We start from the raw sequence: 25,223 nt of genomic DNA, 5'->3' as shown, positions 1-25,223 counted from the left end.
GTCAGTCTTTTATTGAGGGCCTTACTGAATGCGAGTTGAATTTGAGCTGAATTATATTTGGTAAATTCCTGAACGCTAATATTAGGTTGCTTGTTATTTATTCTGTTTATTACGAATCGGTTAAAACCGTGCATAGAAATGGCAATACTGGAATAAATCTGTTGAAGTTGTCGGTTTTCAGTAGGTTTGGACAAATGTCATCATTAGCGAGTTGAATTGTGTAAAGGAATAAGATTATAATCACAATAATATTACAGTGTTGAATATTCGTATAAGGGACGGATCATTAGAAAAGTGATGGTGTCGGGGTTAGGGAGTACGGAAAAACCCAGAGAAAATTAGAGCAAGGGAAAATGGCAGGAAAAAATTATTGGAAAGAGAAACCCAAAGAAAATAAATTCATGGAGAAGAAGGATTGCATTTTGGTATCAAACCAGTTAATTATAACTCAGCCAAGGTGCGATAAATTTTCCAGTGTTCTGTGACTGGATCCCATTTATATAAAACCATTGTGTTTGTTTTGAGTCTCATACTTTTGTCAACTCTTCTATCTCAACTAATCACAACTCATACATTTTGATTATTTCTCAAATTTAAATAAGTCAGTCTTCTTTTTGGACTGACATTTTGGAGCGGAGGGCACTACCGACCCGAGGGGCTGTCCGACAGCCGGAAATACGTCTGCGTTCGCAGGCTACGAATCCGCTCAAGTTACCGCAAAAATCCACAATCCATGCGCTTTTTAAGGCCAACTCCGTCGATCCGAAAACCTATTCACCCCTCTCATTAAACCTTTGTACTAAATTTGGGGGGCAAACTACAAAGAGCTTAACAACTTTCCCGGCTTGAGCTGTCTTCTTAGACTTCTCCACATCAGGTGGCTAGATAAAATTCTAGACACGGAGGTCCTGTAACGGACCAGCATCCTGTGCACACAACCTCTTACAGAAAGCACAGGGGAAATGGGCTGGCCATGTTGTCTGAATGCCAGACAGCCGACTGCTCGAACGGCTGCTGTATGGAGAACTGTGTCAGAGCAAGCGTTCAGTTGCAAAGAATCCCTCAAAGGCCTTGGCGCAGGCATCAACGTCAACGCTTTGGAGTGCTTTCTCTGGACCGTCCCACCAAGCGAAAATCATCGCATAGAGGCCCAGAGCAAATGCGCCACGCGCAGGCGAATATGGTAGAAAGCAGATTAAAAAAAATTCGTGCAAAGGGTTGCAGTTGGAAAAAAAAATCTTGCACAGTCAAAAGGCCAAAAAAAAAAAAAAGAAAAAAAATCATGCGAGGTTTTCTGATAGTCTGTCCGTAAAAGGGTATATTCGATACAAAAAAACCTATTACTTTACCCCTTCAGTGAATTTTTTTTTTCTCGTGGTCAGCCGTGAGTCGTGATTTGAATAGGCCTTGGCGGATTGTGCTAGCGTAATTTTTGGCGTAATTGCAGCAAAAAAGCAGACATTTTTAAACGAGCACTGCCACGGCATAATTAGCAAATTTTAGCACTTTTTGGAGCATAAATTCATAAAATTTAGTAAATATGGTGTATTTTCTACAGAAATAAATTAAATTTAGGTAGTATGTTCTTGCAATGTGTGTCGTTGAAGGCATTTTAAAAACGGTTCAGAGATGCGAGCATTTGGACAGCTAATGGCCGAGCCGAGACAAACTGCCATAAAACACAAATAAATTTACAACAACAGTTTATTTGCAAAACATCATAATTTGGTGTCGTTATTGCGCATTTGGGGGCCTCTATGTGCAGAATCTACGTCCTTTTGTGAGCATAATTTCGGAAATCAGAAGCATAATTTGGGAATTCTGGCATAATTTTGGCATAATTTGGCAAAATTTCGATCATTGCTAGTAGTATAATATGCCACTTTTAGGAGCACAATCGGCCAAGGCCTAGCTTTGAACCACTTTGGTCCACTTCGTTCACTTCCTCCACTTCCTCCTCATCCTCTCCCTTCCTTCTCCCTTTCCCGCTCCACACCCTTTCTCACCTGGTTATGATTGGCTCATTTGAGAAGCCAAAGATCTTGAGCTATTTAGGGAGTTGTTTCGGAGCTGTCTTGAAAGAGAAAGTACTTCTACACAGTTACATCGAAAGGAGTCGGTTCTTTTCTGTTGTTGCAGTCCAAGGTAAGAAGTTTAATGTACAGATGCTCAATTAACGTGAATTGTTTTCAGCCAGCTTTTAGTTTAAGCTTGTGTACGCCTGGTGCGTGTAAATGAGCAATTTAAGCTGAATTCTTGTAGTGAGATCAAGTTCGGCTTGAATTCCTTGAAACAGAAACTTTGAAGTGAAGTTTGTCACCTTATTTATGGCATAAAAGCAGTGAAACAGCGAGCGGTACTTATAAAGCACAAGTGGAAGTTAAGTTAACTAAGAGGTAGCTTGTTAAAGTTGAAGCTATAAAGATTTTGAACGGAGTTGGACGAACGCAGAGCGATCGCTCCATGGAACTGACGATAAGCTAAGGCGTTTGTATTGAAAATGTCCTCAAAATTTAATCATTGTATTCAATAACAGCTTCTTGCAGGCTGTGTTAATATTAATACTGATATTCTTGCTAATTTTATATCGTTTAGCCAAAATATGACAGCTAATAAACTCAAATTGCCTAGCCTAATTGTTATGTGATTTCTATCAGATTCCTCCCGTATGTAAAATTACTGGAAGCTTCGTGAATTGATTGTAATTTTTGTTTTCATGTGTTTTCAGATACTTATCAGAAGAAAGCATCCAAACCATTGTAAGTATCACTGTATACAAATGGAGAAAATGTCAGCAGAGGAGCTGAGGAAGAAGATTTTTACAAACAAGAGGGAAGAAAGCTGTTTATGTCTGAGTGATAAAGGGTTGTCAAAAGTTCCTGAAGCTGTGTCTGACCTGACTGAATTGAAGGAACTTGACTTGTCAAATAATTATCTGAAAGAATTACCAACAAGTCTTAACAGGCTGAAAAATCTTGAACGGCTGAGATTACGCGGGAACCAGGTGAGAGAACTTCCTCACAGTATTTGTGAGTTGAGTAACCTGACCTGGCTTAGTGTGATGAGCAACCAGTTGTCTTTTCTACCTTCAAACATTAAACATCTCAAGAATCTCTGGATACTGGACTTGAGAGATAACCAGTTGACTACATTGCCTGATGAGATTGGTGAACTGAAGGAGCTGGCAGTGCTGTATGTGAGTAACAACAAGCTGACAGTTTTATCATCACACATAAAACATCTCAGTAAACTCCGGGAACTGTTCTTGAGTGATAACCAGTTGACTACATTGCCTGATGAGATTGGTGAACTGAAGGAGCTGGCAGGGCTGTATGTGAGTAACAACAAGCTGACAGTTTTATCATCACACATAAAACATCTCAGTAAACTCGGGGTACTGGACTTGAGTGATAACCAGTTGACTACATTGCCTGATGAGATTGGTGAACTGAAGGAGCTGGCAGGGCTGTATGTGAGTAACAACAAGCTGACAGTTTTATCATCACACATAAAACATCTCAGTAAACTCCGGGTACTGGACTTGAGTGATAACCAGTTGACTACATTGCCTGATGAGATTGGTGAACTGAAGGAGCTGATAGTGCTGTATGTGGCTGGTAATCCTCTAACATTGGAAGAAATGAGAAAGGTTGTGAAGCTACAGAAGAAGATGATGTGGTTTAAAGATGTTAGAGGTAAAGATGTGAAACGCTCATTATTTGTATTTTATTTTATGTCTTGTGAATGAAATAAATATTGGAACATGTAGTTTAACTTAGAAATTACATAATTACAAATGTGCTGCTGACCTTTCAGTGTATCTTTTAGAAGAAGTATATTTAATATATCTGTGAAGCTTATTTAGATTGTTATTGTGGAAAGTTTAACTTCAACTGCATGATATAGGCATCCTTGTTACTGTTCATGAGTAGTGAAACATTTTTAAAATAATTGTCAAGGAGTGTAGTATACTTATTTCGAAGTTTTGTTTGACAGTGACTCTATGTGAACGTTAAAACAACGTTTATAGCTTCTTATACAAAGATGTTTCGACCGTTTGTCCATTTAGGAGTGTAGTGAATGAAATAAATATTGGAACATGTAGTTTAACTTAGAAATTACAAATGTGCTGCTGGCCATTTAGTGTATCTTTTAGCCTGAGAAGAATTATATTAAATAATAGCTAATTTAAGATTGTTATTGATGAAAGTTTAATTTTAACTGCATGATTTACATCGTTTCTGTTCGTGAGTTTTAAAACATTTGTTAAAATTTTGTCAAGGAGTGTGAAAATTTCTTGGTGTTGTGGAAATTAAATTTGGTAATTGTACTACCCAAATACTTCTTTCTCCAATATTGCTTGGTTATCAGTATTTGATTCAATAGTTTTGAGTGAAATTGAAGGCAAACCCTAACCAAAAGAGCATCTTATATTAATAATTTCACTATGAACTGTACGGAATGTAAAAAAAAAAATTAAATTGGCAGAGAATGGAAATACTTTTACTGATTTCATAGTTTTTTTGTGTTTTTAAAATTTGAACTTTTAACTTGGAAATGCAGCTGACATTTATGAGTGCAGTTTTTACACAAAAAAATTAATGCTTATATCACATGCGCAAAATGGTTAAAAATATCTTTACAAGGTGTGAAATTCCCTTCCTCTTTATTAGCACAAAAGTATTAATTTTTTACCATATTCATGTCAGTATAGGTAATCATACGGTTTGGAGTTCAATTTGGAATAATTTGCATGAGTGAGTTTTTCAAAAAGCTGAAATTGCACAAGCCGCTTCGGAGAGTGCAATTTTAGCTTTTTGACAAACTCACGACTGTCAATTAATTCCAAATTGAACGAGAAACACTGTATGATTACTTATTAATAACATAAACATGAAAAAATTCGTGTGAAGGAAGTGCCGGTAGATCTTTCTTGAAGGCATTTTTTCTCATTCGAGAAAACTGTTTTCAAAGTTTCTGGACAAAATATTCGTCATCATTTTATGTGATATCATCAGCTTAGAAAATCTCCTACTTCCTTTCAGCCAATCACAATCCAGAATTACGATGTGTAATTTGCACTGATGTTACACTTTTTGCACTGGTGTTACACTTGAACTGCACTGCTCTCAGCCAATCAGAATTGAGTAATTTTTTCATGTATATTATTATACAGGTTACATTTATCTTTCATGTATGAAGCTTTATATAAGAATTATAAACTACACTTTAATTATAATCTTATTAATTGACAATTAAAGAATATTTTTCTTGAATTTTTATATTAGATCGTGTATTTGAACAAAAAGCAGAAGGACGAAGAGCACAACTGGCTTACGAAAAGGCTCTAAGAGATGGCTTTGTGAATGTTTACCGTGGCCGCATATTACTAATTGGTCAGGATCGTGCTGGTAAAACCAGTCTAAAGAAGAGTCTCTTAGGCCTGCCATTTGACCCTAAACAACAGAGTACTGAGGGAATTGAAGTACAGGCTTCAACATGTGAAATAGAAGTTGAACAAGTTAAGAACTGGCATTCCACCCATGAGAACAAAGCAGGATTGCTAGAGTGTTCTAAAGATATATCAAGGATAGTGGTTGAGAAACTGTGTGAAGGAAAAGAATTTAGGGCTGAAAGAAATGATCCCAGAAGGCATAAGGTTTGAATAAAGTTAAATGTTTAGAGGTACAACGTGTAGTTCCAGAAAATATCCATTCCCCCCCCCCCCCCCCACGGAAGGGATTGGAAATTCAGGGGGGTCATGGGGGTCAAAGGCCCAGGAATTTCTGGAGGGGGGAGGGGGTTGTCTTAATGAATTTTTTTCCAGACTGGTCTCAATTTTCATACAGTTGTACGTAAAGTTTCGTTTGCATTTTGCTTCTCGAGTTGCGAACGCAGAAAATAAATCTTGCTAATTTAAAGTGCAAAATGTAAATTTTTGTGGTCAGGTTAGGCTGGATATTCTGTCACCGCTAGAGTCCCATCATTTTCCCGAGTAGTGGCTGGTGATCAAAGCGTATGTTGTGGAAAGTAGATGAGTTAATCGTGACTAATTGAAAATATGTCTGTCGCACTTGACCAGGTACTTCTGTCACTACTATCTGTATCGTTTCAGCTGGAAGATTTCGTCTCATTTTTAAGCTGTTGTCGCAAGCGTGAAAAGTAACGTTTGAAATGGAAGAGTGCATCAACATTGAATTTGCCGAAATTCGGAATCGGTAGATAACAGACCTCTTATCTCGTTAACAATGATTCTTGAACGAGGAAAACAGTACAGTAGCAATTATATTTCAGGAGGCAAATATATTTTTCAGTGAGCCGCGTGCGATATAAATCAGCAGAAATTAGATAAATAAATGACTTGCTGCTTCAATATTTCCGCATAAAAGCCGAAGACAAGGGAAAAAAATCATTCGACACCCATTTTGAATCACACAGAAATCATAATATTTACATTTAAGCCCAAGTAAATGTAATTTAAGGGAAATCATGAATGGTAGTGAGTAACATAAATCCATTCACACAAGTTTGTTTACATTCCATGTAGTGTGTAAGGCTGAAATGTTTTCAAACGCAGACATGGTGCTTGCAACGTCATTTTCGACAAAACTTTGACTGAGAAAAAAAAATGTTTTATAAAGATTTTCAAGGTTCAAGCAGGTTTTCAGAGAAGGTGGAGTACAAGGTGGTTTACCACAGGCTAATGCCATCAAGAAACGCCATCAGAAATAAATGCTGGCAAAGTGAAATTATGCAAATTTCGAAATTGGCAACATGTCAAATTTTCACCGCCAGTCGACGCGACGCCAATTGTCGCGAAAAAGATTGAATTACATTTTACACGGCTACAAAAAAGTCGAAAATGCATTCTTTTTACTCTTCTTATAGGCAGTTGTAGTCATCTTCCAACATTACAGAAAAGAAAGGGTTTACAGCAAAAGCTTTCACTTCATTATTCGTTAAAACTGGAAGGTATTTTTGGCGCAGTCTGTTGTTGTAATCACTCATGGATGGCACCTCGGATGTGTAGCAAACAAAGTTGCTCTCTTCTGAATGTCATGTACTATTTATTAATAAAGCAAAAATATATCACTAATATGATCTGAATTCTTTTAATCCCAATGCAGGACTGATATTTGAAAACATAAAGCAGAGCAAAGCATTGTTTATCTCGTGGTCTCAAATAGCTAGCCATTGCTAATAAAATTATTTAATATACATGTTGTGTTTACACCGAACAAAGCGTGTTTTACAGTACCCACGATAAAAACCTGTGGCAACCATATGCTGGAATTCACTGCCAGAGTTATGAATGTTCACTGTGACAATACTGTGGTGTACTTGCCTGGCAAATTGAAGAATTATTTTTCTTGTTGCTCACGCAACTCGTAGAGCAAGATCAAGAGCAAAGGACTGCGTAAGAAAAATATTTGGCACTGCTACGTGACAACCCAAATAACAGTGCAGCTGCGAGGGACATTACATAAGAACGGCAAGAAAACTTAACCCATTGGAAACGTTAAAACCAGTAAGATCTTTATTGAAGGTCAGGAAAGTTCTGATTTTCTAGCTTCCAAATAAAATTGAATCTTTCAGATATATACTTACAACAATTTGATCCGCCGAAATTTGATACAAAACATGCACTGAAAATTATGTTGTTTTGATTGTTGTGCTTTAAACTGGTGCAGTGTAAAGCGTTTCTTTTTCAGCATTTCTCTCTCAATGGTCTTGGAAATTAACTTTTTTAGTAACTGCTGTTTTGTTAAAATATTTATGAAGCAGAATTGACAGTATGAAATCTGTAATTTTCATGTCGCAATTTCTGCGATATGCTTGTTTGAGGCAGGCGATGTACCTTCTGGCGATGTGTTGGTCACAATATCCACCAAATTTTTCAGGAAAAAAAGGTAAGGATCAAAATTCAGTATTTTGCACTTTAAAAAAAAATAGCTTATTTTTGGTTTCCACAAGGAGTGATAATATTTCCAGGGGGTGTGCGACAAAAAATGGAATTTTGGGAGGGGAGGGGAGGTCCATTTCGTGAGCCAATTTTGGAAAATCCAGAGGGCAGGGGGGTCATAGGAAAAATCCCTTCCTTGGGGGGGTATGGATATTTTCTGGAACTACACAATGTATATTTAACTTTCATTTTACTTTCTTTGGGCTATTATATCAGATCACCTCTCTCAGTTAGATAGCTAATGCTTGCCTGTCTTAGAGCAAGATAACTATAATTAAATATTTGTTATGATGGAGCATTTAATTCAGAGGAAATTTCAATCTGTATGCATGGTGTGTGGAAGATGTGGAACTGTCAGTCGGGGTCTATTTCTGAGTACCTGTGACTTTTAATTATTAAGTCATTAATCACTCTTTTGTTTGATAATCTATTCTAGGTTGAGGAGATTGTAGACTCTAAAATTTCCTCACCATCAAGAGAAGTAAAAGCGATGTCAAAGCAGTCCCATAATGGTGAACATTTCCCTGAATGTGGAAGTAAAATTGAGCTGAATGAACCTGAGGTAATGATCAACACCACTTCACCTGCGGATGATGTCACAAAGTATGTTCATCAGTTCCTGGAGTATGTTAGAGGTGAACATGTTGAAAGTGATATCACTAAAGAAGAATCTGTTACCAGTTTGGATGTGTGGGATTTTGCTGGACAGCACCTGTACTATGCCTCTCACCCACTTTTCTTATCATCACGTGCACTGTATATTTTAGTGCACAATCTCAACAAGCCATTACTTGCGCAAGCTCAGCCGTGTGTTAGACAAGGTACTTGTGACATTCCTCTGAAAAACCCAAACAGAGAAACAAATCTGGAGAATTTGCTATCCTGGCTTGCTACAATTCACAGTATTTCACGAGTGAAAGGAGAACCAGATATTGATGCTGAAAGTAGGCTGCCCTATATGCGACCTCCGGTACTCATTGTAGGCACACATGCTGACAAACAATCTCCTCAAGACATTGCAGAGATGAAATCAGAAATACAGAAGAGGATTTCTGGTAAGGAATATGGGAAACATGTGGTCCCACCATTGTTCAGCATTGATAACACAAGCTCACTGATCTGGAATAGGATAAAGAAAGTTATCAGGAAGGGTGGAAAGAAACGAAAACATCAAACAGGTATTAAAGTACTAATGTCTTGCTGTGTAAAACTGTTTAATTATTTAATATATAGATATAGCCAAGCCTAAGAGCGGAACTCCTGATTACAATAAGTAAACCTGGCTTGAGCCTGCGATCCAATTGAAGACCAGCACGGGGGCAGCAGTTAACTAATGACCTCAAGAAATGCAATTCTTGGGTTCTTACCAATATGGTGCTCGGCTAAGGGTAGAAATGAATATCCACAGAGATCAGAGCAGACTCTCTTTCTGGCTTGCCACTGTTGCTTGCTCTCATAAATTTACTACTTGTTCATGACACCAGATTTGAACCTATTTACAAGGTACCTACATGCACACTGTAAGGATATCTCAGTTATATGTAAACACAGGATCAGTATCAAAATGTGTGTTGTTTATTTTTAGAGCAAGAGGGGAAGACAGATGACATTCAAGAACTGCGGAACAAAATCATGGAGGTGTTGAGACAGGAGCCATATATGGGGGAGGAGATACCAGTCAGGTAAATAATAAATACTTATAGTCTTTTTTTTGAGTATTTTTAAATCAGCAAGGTATTGTTGCACTGACATTGGAGGAGAAGAAATAGGCCAATTTCAATCTATAATTAAAATTTTAACTTAGCTCTGAGGCTTTGGGGAATAAAACAAAAGAAAATTAATTCATCCCTTATCTGCAATGCAATTTCTATTTGGTGGACAAATATAATTGTCACAGCTTAGTTAATTTGCTGGATGCCCAGCCTTAATGAAACCTCTGTTTGTGACAACATTTTGATGGCTTTCGTAAACTAGCAAATCAAATTTTAAGAACTGTCGTGTGCACAGGTAGGGATACACATGTGTGTTGTTTGAATACAAATGTGTGATCTTGACAAATCTGCTTTTATAGTTCTTGCACTCTCATTTTAGTTGCAATTTGAAATGAAAGCCATCAGAACATTAATATTATATGGCAAGGATTTGAAGTAGTTATCCTCCATTAATCAAAACTTGTTCATTTGTGGATACTATGGCGATCTTCAAGGTAAATAGTACAAATAATGGCTTGTCATGTAATGTGATTCATTTTCTCTGATCTCTTTTAGATGGTTTCTGTTTGAAAAGGTGATTGAAGCCTTGATTGCCAAACAGATTTTTCACATAAATCTGGTGCAACTCCAAAGCTATGCCAAAAAGTACTGCTTTATAGAAGATGAAGATGAGTTTGCTGGCATGATCAGTTTCTACCATGGCCTTGGTATGATTATCAAGCATCGCAGTACAGTTGTTCTGAAGGCTCAGTGGCTGATTGAACTATTGAAGCAGCTGATAACTATTCCACACTTCGATGAAATGGTAGGTAAAATAATTTCAATGTTAGAAATTTCAGTGTTTAACCTTTACCTGATCTTTTCCTCAAGAGGTTGTTGTCACTTTTTTAATATTTGTATAGCTGAAAAACATTAAGTTACAATATGTACACTACAGTATATACACAAACATGTATTTGTTCATCTTTCTATTAATTTGGCCCCTGTAGAAAATGATATCATTCTACATGATGCAGTGCCTATTAGATACTTGTAAATTAATTGATTAACTACCAAGTTAGGAAAACTAAATATCAAATATAAATATTTTCAAATTGTATAGGGGTGAACAGGTTCAAATTTTTGGGCTAACTAGGGATAGTTTGATGCAATAGTGTTGAAATTTTTTTGCCATCTTGTCAACACCAGGACACCTTATTTCAGAGGAAGAGATACAAAGCTGTATTTTCCAACTGTGCTTGTTAATTTTCTGTGTTTTGATTTGAATTTTGCTTAGCGTGGAATCATGCATTTGTTTGAGCTTGTTTGAGCTTAAATTACGGATTTTTTTGAGCTGGAGTCCTGCTTTGTTGGCCATAACAATGCATTACAAAAGGAGTATTGGTTATGAATAACAAAGGCTAATGCTTTTGCAAAAACTCGTTTTAATGTCTTGGGGGTGTGTTAAGAATGCAGGTGCCATGTTGGCTTAAATGCAACATGTTTGAGTGGAGGTGATTTAAATATTTTGTCACATTACTTTGTATTGTTATATCTACGTTGGGACCACTCAGTGAACTTATCATATGCTAGGAATGTCAGTACTACATGAAGAAACATCTCTCAGTATATGTTTAAAATGAACGTATGTTCCAGAATCTCGGTTTTAATAAGTAACTGTTACATGTAGTTTTGACATAAAAGCATTCCCTATTTGAGAGACTGATAAGTGTACTTACAGTTTTTGCCATTGTCAATATAGTCTTTAGCCTCGTGTGTGGCTAAAGTAGCCAGGTAGCATTATGCATGTACTTATAATTGTCATTATGATGACTTTTCTTAGGATCCTGTACATGCCAAGTACTGGGATGAACTGAGGAAAAACGGCATCCTCTGCATGGAACACGTCGATCATGTCTTTTCCAAGTTTATTCAACAAGGTGTTATCAAAGATGACATCTTGAACATGATGGAGCAGTTTGGTTTGATTGCCAAGTTCTCACCCTCCCCAAGTGATGTAAAATACTTTGTACCAGCTCAACTTGAACCATCACCTGATGACTTTTGTCAAATAGAGCCATCCCACACTGATCCTTGTCCTTTGTATCTCCACTTTGTGCATGGCTTTGTCCCTCATGGTCTGTTCTCACAGCTGGTGTCGCAAACCATTCGTTGGTGTTGTAAGAAGACTTGGCCCATGGAGCACCCCATGCTGTACCAAAATGGAGCTTGTTTCTTTATTGGGAAGCAAGTCCATAATTTCATTCTCATTTGCAAGAAGAGTTTCATTAAGATCATCTTAAGGCAAAGAACACAAAGTCATCAGGTGTCAGCAGACAAGTCGGAAGAACTACCTACACTAGTTCAGGAGTTTGTGGAGAGAACTTTGCAAACCTTGTCACAGGAGCTGCCATACCTGAGCGGACTGCAGTATGAGTTGTGTGTAGCCTGCCCATACTGTCATCAAGGGAGAGATGGGGCTGGTCAAGAGTGTTCAAACCATGGAAGAGTGTCATGTGTCGATGAGGAGTGCTTCCACCTCCTTAAAATGAAAGAGGATCAACCACTGATCTGTACTAGGAAGCCCTGGGATGAAGAACACCCTGTCCGTGGCCTGGAGAAATGGTTGTTGAAAAAAACTAACCAGGTATGTGATTTATGTAATCTATATATTTAATGAAAATCTACTTAATGAGAAGAGATCTGTGTTTCACCTGTGTTTGGGGGGTGGGGGTGGGGGGCTGTTGGTGTTGGAATTCCTTTAAAGCACCATACAGGCGAGCTGTGTCTGAAAGGAGGTAGTGATTTCAGAAGTTCAAGAATAAAATGGCTTAAATCATCACAGGATCCTGTGAGATCTTGAAGGATTTGTTAGGATGATAACTAGGAATGGTGTTTTAGTTAAGATGCTGGAGAATGAAAAGAGATCCTGTGAAAACTCATTTAGGATCCTACACAAGATACTGTGGAAATTCTACCAGTGTAGTCCAAAGGGTTTGGGTAACCTTTCCTTTGTCTACTGTAGTATGTCAAAGGGGCACCAGCAACTCCTGAGGTACGAATTGTTGTATGGAGGGAATCCGAAAGTATCAGCTTTTCTGAGAAAAATGTTAAGTGGCTGAGGCATTGGACCTCCTTGAGTTCTGCTCCTTTGTCAAGTAATTCTTTCTACTCCATCCTCCCCCAGAGCATTTATTTTGCCTGCCGGTCTTTACTGCAATGCTATAGATGTGAAAGGAAGGTGCAGTGGCCTCATGGTTAATGTGCTTGTCTCTGGATTGAGCAGCCCGGGTTTGAACCCTGGCCAGGGACATTGTGTTGTGTACTTGGGTAAGACTTTACTCTCACAGTGCCTCTCTCTACCCAGGTGTATAAATGGGTACCGGTGAACTTAATGCTGGGGGTAACCCTGCGATGGACTAGCATCCCATCCAGGGGGGAGTAGAAATACTCCTAGTCGCTTCATGCTACAGAAACCGGGATAAGCTCCAGCCTGATGGGCCACTTGACTCATATACAGACTTAACCTACCTACCTTACCTATATATGTGAAAAGTGAACTAATCAACAGGACACGAGCACAGGACAAAGTAAAAATCTGAGTCAGATTTTTTCTTTTTTCTTTGTCCCACACTGGTGTCATGTTGATTAGATCACTTTTCACATTTCATTGCGGAGGTTAAATTATACCTCTGGAGAAATGATTTGATTAAGATCAGTTACTTATAAAAATCGCAAAAGATTAAAATTGACTGTTTCATGTTGAAGATAATCATTAAGACGCTACAGAAAGTTATTTGCTAATTGGTTGTAAACCTTTTGTGTCTTTTATTGTAAAAAGTCCTCATCAGGCTAAAAGTCCCATACTGGTAGAGTTCATCTAATTTCCTGTAGCATTAAGCAGTAGGTGTATTTTTACCTCCCCTTGGAGGATGCTAGTTCAGTGCAGGGTTACCCAACGCCTAAAATTTGCTATACTCAGTATAGTACACATTCATACACTGGGGTGGAGAGAGACACTGTGAGAGCAAAGTGTGTCTCCCATGAACACAACATAGTGACCCTGACAAATCTCAAACCCGGACTACTTGATCTGGAGGCCAGCTTTAATTGTAGGTGTGGTTCTCTTGTAGGATTTGAGTCCTTCTACCAGAGTTCCTACTACACAAGATGCACCTGCAAAAGACAATCAAGGGAAATCTGATACAGCATTGGATGTTACTCTGTTGGCCAGTGAGTGGGAATCATCTAAGGGAGGCTTGTCAACCATAAACAGACAGCTTGCCACAGAATTGGCCCAAGACGAGCAAGTAAATGTCACCCTCTTAGTCCCACAATATTCCTGTTCTGAAGAAGGGAAGAGGACTGCTGAAAGCCACAAAGTGTACATTAGAGAAGCAGAGAGACGTCCAGGCTATGATGACCCCCTTGACTGGTTGAGTTTCCCACCAAGAGACCTTGCCATTGACATCATAGTGGGTCATGGAGGGAAGCTTGGTAAACAAGCCCAGGTCATCAGAGAGTCGTACGGTTGTAAGTGGGTGCAAGTAGTGCATACTGCTCCTGAAGAACTAGGAATGTACAAAAACTATCCAAAGGCCATTTCCAAAGGTGAAGAGAAGAACAGAACCGAAGTAGACTTGTGTAAATTGGCAGATGCGGTTGTAGCAGTTGGACCCAAGTTGCAGGCAGCATACTCTTCTTATCTGCGCTCTTGCGAGAAACACCAAGATGTCATTCAACTGACTCCTGGCACGTTCAGTGAATTTTCAGACATCAGACAAGCAACAAACGAGGGTGCCAAATTTAAGGTGTTGACCTTTGGCCGTGGTGATCCTGAAGACTTCAGTCTTAAGGGATACGACATTTCTGCTAGAGCAGTAGTTGAACTGAAAGACAGTTCTTATTTTCTGGTGTTTGTTGGGGCACCTGAAGGGAAACAGGAGGAAGTCGCTGAAAATTTGCTGCAAAGTGGAATCTCTAGAAATCAGTTGTTTGTCCGGACATTCATACAAAGCAATGAAAGAATGAAAGAGTTGTTTTGTGAAGTTGACCTTGTTATCATGCCGTCCAGGACAGAGGGATTTGGATTAACTGCACTGGAAGCCTTGTCTGCTGGTCTTCCCATTCTTGTGAGTGGAAACTCGGGATTTGGAGATACGCTGCGCACTCTACCACTAGGCAAGCCATTTGTGGTGGATTCTGCTGACCCTACAGAGTGGGCCAAGGCAATTAGAGCTGTACGTCTGAAAGACAGAGCAGAGCGACTGCAAGAGATTCAAAGACTACGGGCATCCTATGAAGAGAAGTTCAGTTGGAAGAAACAGTGCGAAGCCCTTGTTGAAAAGATGTCGAGTTTGGTTCATGGTAAGGTTTTTATATTTTTATGATCAATAATTACTCTATTAAGCAGCCCTCTGTTAAGCGTCCTTCTGTTAAACAGCCCTCCACTAAGCAGTCACCTCTATCAAGTGGATGCAGTCATCATCTGAACTTCTTAATTGGCTATGAACATTATTGTAATTCACCTCTGTTAAACTTGTTACGGTTGATGGTCAACCAGAGCACAGTTTTATGGTCATGAAGAACTCTTGCTAGCACCGAACAAAGTCAGTGACTTGCTTCACGAAATTAAGTTATGCAACCCCCAATAGGCCCTTTGCAGCTGGGGTCACGTGACCAAATTTTTCCTAGAAAATTTTTATATTATGGGCTATAACTTAAAGAATGCCAGAAATGGAAAGAGCACATTGAAAATACCAAAATGGCCAAGTTTGAGGCCTCTGGAATTAAAGAGTAAGTTTACACGACAGTTTGAATTTTCGGAAAATTTAGAGGATTTGTATGTAAAATGTTGCTGGAGAGCAAGGCCTTGCTCTCCAGCAACTTTTTCCATACAAATCTTCAATGTTATTCTTTTAAAAATTCGGACCGTCATAAAATCTCCTTCTTTAATGATGGGGGCCTCAAACTTGTCCATTTTGATATTTTCGACATTGTTTTTCCATTTCTGGCATTTGTTAAGTTATAGCCCATAATTTTATGAAAAATAGGTCACGTGATGGCTTAGCTGCAAAGGGTCTATTACATATGACCATAACTGACTTTATCACTTCATGTCTTATGAGATGCCAAAACTGTCAAAGATCGCTTAAAGGGAAAGATGCTCCATGCTTGATGTACAGAAAACATTACTATAAAATCTGTTGGCTAGTGCATGGACTCCTTACAACATGCAAGCACTTACATACATTTTGTGCTACAGTTATGAACAGTAACTGTAGATTGCTTACCTACTTTTGATTTCTTGTTCAATTTTTGTCTAGGGTGAGGGTTCGAGCAAAGATAAGATATAAGGGCATTTCTCTGTACAGAAAGGTGTCCTTCTGAAAAGTTGGGGGACTGAGTTTAAGTGTGCTCTTTACTTTCCCTTAAGAAGCTTTTTAGTTTTTTATCAAGTGTTTTGATGAAAGAAATTGTACTTTCCAGTCGGGTTGATGCAGACGTACTCAAAAATTAGGGTGGAGCTGTTAGGGGTTAAAGCAGAGTTGCCTTGTCTTGCTATAAAAGGGAAGCATGTAGAGAAGCTGGTGGGGTGTGGGGACAGATGGATTAATTTGATTAATTCTTTGTCATAGCTTCGGAAAAACCTGTAAGTCATGAAGCATATTCCACAAGTCAGAGTAGTGATTCAGCAGAGTCTGTAGTGGGACAGATCACAAGTAAATCTCCACTGCCCCCAGGTAAGCATGTAGCAACAATATTAGGATGTAGCAATATTTTCTGGAATAACATTGTCAACATTGAATGGAACAGGGGGAGGCGTTACTCCCAGAAATGAGCTATATGGGTGTGTGGGAGCCAAAGGGTTTGATTTTTCTGCAGTTTTGGTTTGAAAGTTGGTAAGATTTTGTCATGTTGCTCTACAGTAAAATAATATTTTATCAACAATTATTGACACAAGGTTGGAATTAGGTATAGTTCTTTTTATATGGAAATCCTAAAAACTTATTTACAAGAATTTATTAATCTTTTTCCATGGGGCTGTGGATGTGATACTTAACACACTGCCATTTTCCAACTCAGTTAATGGAAACTAAGAGTTTTAAAAATGAAATATTTTGGTCTCAAATAGGATTTGAAGAAACAGATGTCACTTTCCCTTCCGAAGGTTCCTTTGAGTAACCCCTATGCAATAACCTTAATTTATATATTTTTTTCTTTTTAGATCTGCCTGGGCAAATGTTCATGAATCTTCAGCAAATGCAACGCCATGTAAGCAAGGTCAACAGTAATACTGACCTATCAGCAGAGTTGGAGAAGATTGCATCAGACAGAGGCTTTGTGATTTCTGACAATGAAGGGTCAGGGAACTGCATGTTTTATGCATTGTCTGAACAACTGAACCTTGTGAAAGGAATCAAGATCTCACACGCAGAATTAAGACAATCCATAGTGCAGTACCTCAGAAAGAACCCAAAACTGGTAAGTTTAGTATTTTTTTTTTTTCATCATACATGTTCTGGTTAAAATAATCTTCACATGTGGCTTGGGAAAATGTGTTCCACATCACCAGACTCCAGCAATTAGACTTGGAATCCGTTAAGATGGGAGAAAATTTTGCATTACCATATGCTAGGATTGTGTGGTTCCAGAAAATATCCATTCCTCTGCAAGGATGGTTATTTGGTTTGTAACCCCCCACCCCACCAACCCCCCCCCCCCTGGAATTTCCAGTTTAGCTTCATGCTTTCCATTTAAACGTTTGGCTGTTGAGACCCTCCACCCCCTCAGAATCCTCTTTGGTGTAGGTATGGATATACTGTACATTCTGGACCTGCACATCAGCAGGGATCGAAAAAAGTGCTATCCGGTCATTCAGGACAAGTAGATTCTACTTCTGGGCAAGTAATTTTTCCGTCTCACTGTTAGGCAAGGGATCAGGCAAGTTGTGTGCCAATTAAATCATTAAAAGAGCAAACTAAGACTTGCCAGGTCAAGCAAAATTGTAGAGCTACTTGTCTCAAGGCCAAGCTGGAATTCAATTCAATTTCTTCAGAGATCTGATTACCGGTAGTTGTCTTTAAATGGCTGCGAAAATGATTTCATCATTTATATTGGTTGTCCATTATACAAGTTACTTAAGAAAGGGACATTTCTGTCATCACACTTGATAGAATCCATCTTTACTGACCTCATTAAAAGTTAGTTTTTTTATTCTCTCTTCTTACAGCCAGATGGAACAGATCTGTTTAACTTCATTGATGGATATCGATCATGGGCTGATTATCTTACGAACATGGAGCAAGATGGCACGTGGGGTGATCATGTGATTCTCTATGCCACTGCAAATAGCTATGAAACATACATTGAGGTGATTAGCAGTCAGTCAAATCACCGTGACCTTACTATCAGGCCTGATGGTCACGTGAGCAGCACCAACCCACTTATGCTGGGCCATGTTCATGAAGTCCACTACGTCAGCCTCCAACCCAAACAAGGTGAGGCTTCATGCAACATGCTGTGTTATAAGACAGTTTGTTGGTAATTAATGTATATCATTTCAACTCATACAAGGTAAAGCTTACTACATCACACTGTGTTATAAGACAGTTTGTTGGTAATGCATATCATTTCAACTCATACAAGGCCAAGCTTACTACTTCACACTGTGCACATTAAGTCTGTTTGTCGTGTATATCATTTCACCTATTTCTCCTGAGTATGTAAACTGCTCCTCCTTTTTAAAGATTTATAATTTTATTGTGATTATAAACAAATTTGTATGTTTCCTAGGAACGTAAATTACTTGTTTTATTGAAGAGAATTATCATTAATTTAATCAACAAATAAAGCCGAAGCCATATATAACACTAATTTATGATTACGATTGAATGCTTGTAAACATTGAAACACAGTTTTCTGATTCCTACATGGCTTATCAGCTGATCAGATCTTGCAACTAAGATCAAGAGAAAATATTGATATAATGCTGTCTTTATTATAACAGGGATTTTGACAACATTGTGAGTAGATTGAAATAAGTTTGGAAGATGTAGACTTTTTATCCTCCTCTGTGTTGCATAATGTTATCAATCATCAGGTTTTTCTTATTTTCTATGATTCTCACCAAACTGCTCAAGGGAGGTTACCTGCACTCTCATCGTCGTAGAATGAATTTTAATGCCTCCCGTCAAGTGGGCCTGAACAACAATTCAATAGCTGCTACTACTTTCTGATTATTCAGTTTTGTTTTTATTCTCTTTGCAGGTTTGCAGAGCAAGTCTGATTAGAATCAAATTTTGACAATAAAGCAACTTGTGACTTAGCTTCAAACTTCAATTTAAAAACCATCAAAGAATTGCAGGACAGTAGAACTACAAAGATTGGTAGTAAATAGATTTCATAGTAATAAGCCAAAGGAAAGATTGTTCAATGAATTGCTGGTGAACATGAGTGTTCTGTTTAGTGGCAACATCACAAGGTAACACAAGAACTTCATACTTGCAAGCATTGGTGCTAACAAAATGTAAGTTGTTTTATGATTTTTTTTTTAATTTTATGACATGCAAGACCTCAACAAACATTGAACAAAAAATTCTGTGTTTTTATTGAGTACACGAGTGTTCTATCGCAAATGCTGTTCTCTGACTGGCTATACTACTCACTATCTATTCAGTTGATAGTGAGTAGCATGGCAGTGTGCGCTTGTTGACAAAATGCCAGCTGCTTCTTGGCATTTTCAAGGTGTCTGTGAAAAGGATTTAGATAGATTTTTCAACAACTAGTAGATTTATACTAAAACAATTATTAGATTGTTTGCTCTTGATTTCTTTGGGTGTTAGTTCACTCAGACTATGCTCTTGTCAAGTATCATGCAATTGAAATCTCAAGCTCATAATCTAATTGTTGATTAAAAACACAAGTGAAAGATTAGGAAAGTGCTTTTTGAGTTCTTTCAGTCTTTCATGAGTTTTCTATAGCTCAATAGAAACACGGATGATTTTTTTCTATTTCCAGCATTAAAAAGCAATAAAAAGAAAAGATAGTCCCTCATTTATTTTGTTAATCTAAATGTAAATTCTCTTTTCTTGTGCCACTGTTTTGGTGTGAGACCTGGGGAGGAGTGTGACTCCCATAAAAAAAGACAGGGATGCTCATCAGAAATTTTGAAAAGAATCCCTAAGAGGTACAGGTCTACACACATACTGTTTTGTGCCAGGCCTGGCTTCAAATCCTCTTCTGTATTTTCACACCCTTTTTCATTTCTTCCAGTGTTACAGGATTTCCAGTTACAAGCAGCATTTCCAGCTCCTTCAGTTCACCAATATTATCAGGCAATGTAGTCAACTGGTTATCGCTCAACAACAGTACCCAGAGTTTATTGAGATGTTTTATGTGTGATGATAAAACTGTCAGCGTGATTTTACCCACATCCAATACTATGGTCTCATTCAATTTACCAGTCTCCACTGGCTATTACTTAAGTCCAGTCTCCAGTAATCCATTCTCACATTCAGCCTTTCCAGCTCCTTCAGTTCACCAATCTCATCAGGCAATTTAGTCAACTTGTTATTACTCAAGTCCGTTCTCTATTCTCCATTCTCAAATCCAGCCATTCCAGCTCCTTCAGTTCACCAATCTCATCAGGCAGTGTAGTCAACTGGTTACCACTCAAGTTCATTATTCAGGACTATTTGAGATTTACTGAGATGTTTTATGTGTGATGATAAAACTGTCAGCTTCTTTTTACTCCCATCATATAACACTACCTACCAGCTCCTTCAGTTCACCAACATCATCAGGCAACATAGTCAACTGGTTACTACTCAAGTACAGTCCCCTCAGTTCCTTGAAGGTAGAACAGACAACTGGTTGTTACTCGCGCTAATCACGGTCAGGTTACTCAACTCAGCAATGGCTTGAGGAAGTTCTCTCAACTGGTTCACCTCTGATGTCAGCCGTAAGAGATTTTTCAGCTTGTTAATACTTGTTGGTAATTCTTCCAGATAATTATCTGGCAAGTCAAGTTCCTCCAATTCAGTCAGGTCAGACACAGCTTCAGGAACTTTTGACAACCCTCGGCTACTAAGATCTAAAACGCCGTCTCCAATAACAATTGTAACTTCAGTTCACTAATCTCATCAGGCAATGTAGTCAACTGGTTATTACCCCACCACAGTACCCAGAGTTTATTGAGATGTTTTATGTGTGATGATAAAACTGTCAGCTCATTGTTACTCACGTTCAGCCATACCAGGTACTTCCATTCAGTTCACCAATCTCATCAGGGAATGTAGTCAACTGGTTATCACCCCACAACTGTACCCGGAGTTTATTGAGATGTTTTGTGTGATGATAAAACTGTCAGCTCATTGTTACTCACATTCAGCCATACCAGCTCCTTCCATTCAGTTCACCAATCTCATCAGGCAATGAAGTCAACTGGTTATTACTCAAGTCCAGTCTCCAGTCTCCATTCTCACATCCAGCCATCCCAGCTTCTTCAGTTCATCAATCTCATTAGGCAATTTAGTCAGCTGTTTACTACTCAAGCACAGTCCCCTCAGTTCCTTGAAGGTAGAACAGACAACTGGTTGTTACTCACACTAAGCACGGTCAGGTTACTCAACTCAGCAATGGCTCGAGGAAGTTCTCTCAACTGGTTCTCGTCTAATCTCAGCGTTTTCAGATTTTTCAGCTTGTTAATACTTGTTGGTAATTCTTCCAGATAATTATCTGACAAGTCAATTTCCTCCAATTCAGTCAGGTCAGTAACAGCTTCAGGAACAGTTACTATTGACAACCCTCTGCTACCAAGATCTTGATTTGTTCTGATACACATGTAGAAATACACAAACTTAATTCCAGAGGAAGAAATTCTACTAGATTGTTAGGTCAACAGCCAGTGCTGGTTTGTTTTGCTATCGAGTCAGAAATACAGCTTTCAGTGGGCGCTCTCTTACCTGACTCGTCCCCATTCGTCTTCATACAACTTCCTACAGTGCGCGGCACAGTGCGAGATGGAACCGCAAGGTGAGATGGGTACCCCTTGCTCCCCTCGCACTTTTTCCCTTGCGCCTTGCCAGGTGTTGTATGAAGAAGACTGGAGACGAGTCAGCTCTCTTACAGGGTTCTTTCCCTGGTGCAGCATTAACATGAAAATCTTTTGAGTTTTTGTCATTTTTTATCTGATGATTCTGGATTTACTCTCCTCGTTGTGACAAAATTAATTAAAGATCAAATGGCAACCTTAATTTACAACAGGATTTCGTCCTAAGAAATTTGGGATATTAAGTAAGACAATAATATGGTTTGAAGAATGAAAATATTTTCTTATTTGCTTTAATGTGATATATTTCCCGTGTAGTTCTGTTGCATTACTCACACAGCAAAATTGTGTTTTCATTTCAGCAAATAAATGTTGGAAGTCGGTGCTGTGGCCTGGGTAAATTCAAGAGCACCAGCTAGCCTCCAGTCCCTCTCAGAAGTCTCTGCATTGGTTTTCATCTTCAGGAAAGAGATAGCCTGTGAGCCGGCTCACCTTTGAGTCACACGCGTGAGCGGCGAAGTGCGAGTCAGCGAGCGAGGAGTCTGGTGCCTAAAGGAAGTCAGCCTGCCTTGATCTCTGATCTCTGTTGTTCCCAGGGTCTCTCTGTCCTCCTCCCAAGAGTGAGAGAGGGGGACCGTGGGAACGAGGTTAAACTTTGCTGCCTGCACGTGTGTTCCTCAAACATGAGCCTGTTCGCAGGCTAGGAAAGAGAATTCCTTGTATAATTCAAATTTCTTTTGTGAGGGATCAGTTGTTTTTTTACCCCCCCCATGACTTTCCTAGAAAAGTTTCCTTTGAATCGTAAATAATAACAAAGAATACTCAATATTAGATTTAGAATAGCAAATAATAAACGGATACTCATTCTGAGATTTGGATTAGAAGATTGTACATAAAGATATTTACTTTAACAAATAAACTTGCTCAAAATGGAGCCCTATCTATGAGGGTCTTAATGGGGTTAACCGTCAGCCGTCAAACAGCCCAAAATTTAACCGAAAACCGTCAAAAAACTGCAATTTTTGCTGTAAACCGTCCGAAAAGAGGCAGTTCAATGTTAACCGTCAAATGGTTTCAAGGTATTTCAAATCTCACTATTTTATTGGCTCATCGCGGACTTCTGGCTCTCAAAGAATCTTCAAACTTGTAAACTAGTTTTTAAGCTGACAGAATGGTCTTTTCGTTTTTTGAGGACCAAGCGCATCGGAGCTTTCAAACAGCATTTGATCGATAGCCACCGCTGGAAAAGAAATTGATCTTGTTTCATTCATAATGTATTTCTATAAGTTGTATATTATTTAAGAAATAGAAAATATGTACCTTGTTTTTGTCGAGTTTTGCTATCAATCTACTAGTGTTCTATCACGAATGCCGTTCTCTGATTAGCTACTCTACTCACTATCTATTCTGTTGTAGGCAGAGAGTAGCGTAGCAGTATCAGTTGTTAACAAAATGACGACCGCTTCTTTGCGTTATCTAAGCATCTGGAGACCTGATTTAGATGAAGTTTTGAACGACTAGTAGATATATACTAGATTAAACGCTCTCTATTTCTGTTTCGTAGTTGACTCGGGCTGCGCCCTCGACAGTGAGAATCATCTAATTGTTAAATAGAAACACGAGTCGACAGGCGCCTGTTTCCAGAGGTTTTATGAATTCTCTCAAACTATCACGAGTGTTTCTATAACACGATGGAAACACGCAGGACATGTTGTCTACTTCTTTTAGAAAATTCCGCGGCGGCGAAAAAAAGAAAGCAACTCGGTTACTTTGATCATCAAAATGTAAATTCTCTTTTCTCTCGCCATCGGATGGCGAGAGAAAAGAGAGTTACCATTAATGACGTAATGATTACGTCAACAGCTCGTGCTAGTTCTGTGTTTTTATCGAGACACGATTTTTAACCAATCAGTGCGCGTAATTTCTATTGGCTATTTTCTAGAGGTCTCTGAGTATATTTGCAAAATTTCTCTTCATTTTTAACAAATAGATTATGAGCTCGAGATTTCTATCAGGTGATAGTTGATGAGGCCGAAGGCTGAATCAACTATCACCTGATAGAAATCGAGAGCGAATAATCTAATTGTTTTAGCATGTTTAGTAGAATTCTAACTTAAAGTAACGCAAATAATGGTTTCCAAATATTTTTCGACGCATTATATAGCTTTACGCCTTAATATAATCGCACGTATTGAATTGTCTTTGGTAATTTCGCAGTTGTTTACGCGCGCGCACCGGTTTTTCCATAATTTCAAGTTTTTTTAAGTCAAGAATCCGTTTATGTCCTTTTAGTCTTCTCAGGAACTTTATAATCCATTTACATCTAAACTTTCTTCCAAAACTTCGGAAAAACGTCGCATTTCGTGGACGACCGACAGCTACTGCATTCTAATGGCTGATAGTATACGAGTAGCTCAGCCAATCAGACTGCAGCATTTGCATTAGTATACTAGTAGAATTCTACTAAAACACGATAGAAACAGAAACATGTTTTCTATTTCTTTGAGAAGATTCTGCGACGGCAAAGTGAAGAAAACAAGTCGTTTACTTTGATGATCAAAATGTAAATTCTCTTTGCTCGCGCCACCATTCATTGGCAACAGCTCATGCTGGTTCTGTGTTTTTATCAAGTTATAGATACACGATTTTGGACTAATCAGTGCGCCTATTTTCTATGGGTTTCTTTTTAGAGGTCTTGCAGTATATTGGCAAAATTTCACTTTACTCCTTCAATGAAATTCCAAGATGACCTCCAAAACACCTTACGTATTAGTTATGAAGAACAAGAGTTAATATTAAGTTAAACCCAAAGAAGAAATTTCCTCTTAATAACCGTCAACCGTCAAAGCTACCACTACCCCACCCACCCATTGAGACCCTCGTCTACATGTATTAATCATTTGTTAGGTTGCAAATTAGGTATAATGTACTAGTGCGGAGCTAAATATTTACTGAAATGTTGCATTGACCTGAGAACTTTGCTACATAGTAAATAATAGGCCTCTCCGTTGCACAAACAATGAAAATGAATTTATTTTTTTAGAGCAGACTTTAGTAAGTGTGAAAAATCCCTTTCACTCAGAGAAATACACTTCGCCATTGTTACAATGTAAGTAATGAATTTTTGGAGATGAGCTTTATCTGTTTGTTATTTTATACTGATGGTTATTTTTTGTAGGTATACGTTTCCAAAGACTGCTTATTCTGAGAGTCATCAATATTACAGCAAAGTGTATAATAAACGAGATATATTATTGTAAAAGATTGTATTTAAAGGGGGTATTAATTAAACCAGTTTCTTCTGTTCTGGGTTGTCAATGGTAAAGCGAGCCATTCGTGTGAATATGGAGTGCCCGAGATATTGGCACCACAAAGAATAGGGAGTATGTAACAAAGCGATAATTTGTTCTCCCCTCCCCAGGGATCCTACAGAAGGTGGGCCATGGTAGCTTTTGACCTCCCCAGTTGTTTCAGGGTCTCTTCATATGAGCCTGGTCAACAGAGCTGGCTCGGTTTT

The 25,223-nt window shown here is 38.5% G+C and overlaps 1 protein-coding gene and 1 long non-coding RNA gene across 3 annotated transcripts; both read left to right on the top strand.

Annotated features, from left to right (window-relative positions):
• The first annotated feature begins 1,997 nt into the window (after window positions 1-1,997).
• On the top strand, window positions 1,998-25,011 carry LOC149105793 (uncharacterized). The gene is made up of 3 exons (XR_016201394.1): window positions 1,998-2,145; window positions 2,729-2,759; window positions 22,069-25,011. It is a non-coding gene; the product is annotated as an uncharacterized LOC149105793 (long non-coding RNA).
• LOC149105792 (uncharacterized) lies at window positions 2,766-25,011 on the top strand. 2 transcript variants are annotated; one of them, XM_089271248.1, is made up of 12 exons: window positions 2,766-3,695; window positions 5,289-5,659; window positions 8,400-9,141; window positions 9,549-9,645; window positions 10,231-10,480; window positions 11,498-12,301; window positions 13,788-15,021; window positions 16,293-16,397; window positions 16,883-17,139; window positions 17,888-18,155; window positions 18,925-19,183; window positions 19,938-25,011. In XM_089271248.1, exons 1-11 carry the CDS (start codon window positions 2,780-2,782, stop codon window positions 18,945-18,947), a joined length of 5,067 nt encoding a protein of 1,688 aa, XP_089127374.1. In that variant the 5' UTR covers window positions 2,766-2,779; the 3' UTR covers window positions 18,948-19,183; window positions 19,938-25,011. The 2 variants fall into 2 exon arrangements, with proteins under 2 accessions (XP_089127374.1, XP_089127373.1); XM_089271247.1 differs by having other exon boundaries at window positions 19,930-25,011.
• Window positions 25,012-25,223: the final 212 nt, after the last annotated feature.

Source organism: Orbicella faveolata, unplaced genomic scaffold (genome assembly GCF_042242905.1).
Source record: "Orbicella faveolata isolate gen_17 unplaced genomic scaffold, um_ofav_v1 contig_34, whole genome shotgun sequence".
Classification (NCBI taxonomy): domain Eukaryota; kingdom Metazoa; phylum Cnidaria; class Anthozoa; order Scleractinia; family Merulinidae; genus Orbicella; species Orbicella faveolata.
This window is presented reverse-complemented; position numbering and strand designations above follow the sequence as displayed.

Coding starts and splice junctions, on each gene's coding strand:
- LOC149105792 (XM_089271248.1), top strand. CDS start 2,780: ATGGAGAAAATGTCAGCAGAGGAGCTGAGGAAGAAGATTTTTACAAAC. Junction 3,696..5,288: donor GTGGTTTAAAGATGTTAGAG/GTAAAGATGTGA, acceptor TTTTTATATTAG/ATCGTGTATTTGAACAAAAA. Junction 18,156..18,924: donor CAGCCTCCAACCCAAACAAG/GTGAGGCTTCAT, acceptor TTCTCTTTGCAG/GTTTGCAGAGCAAGTCTGAT.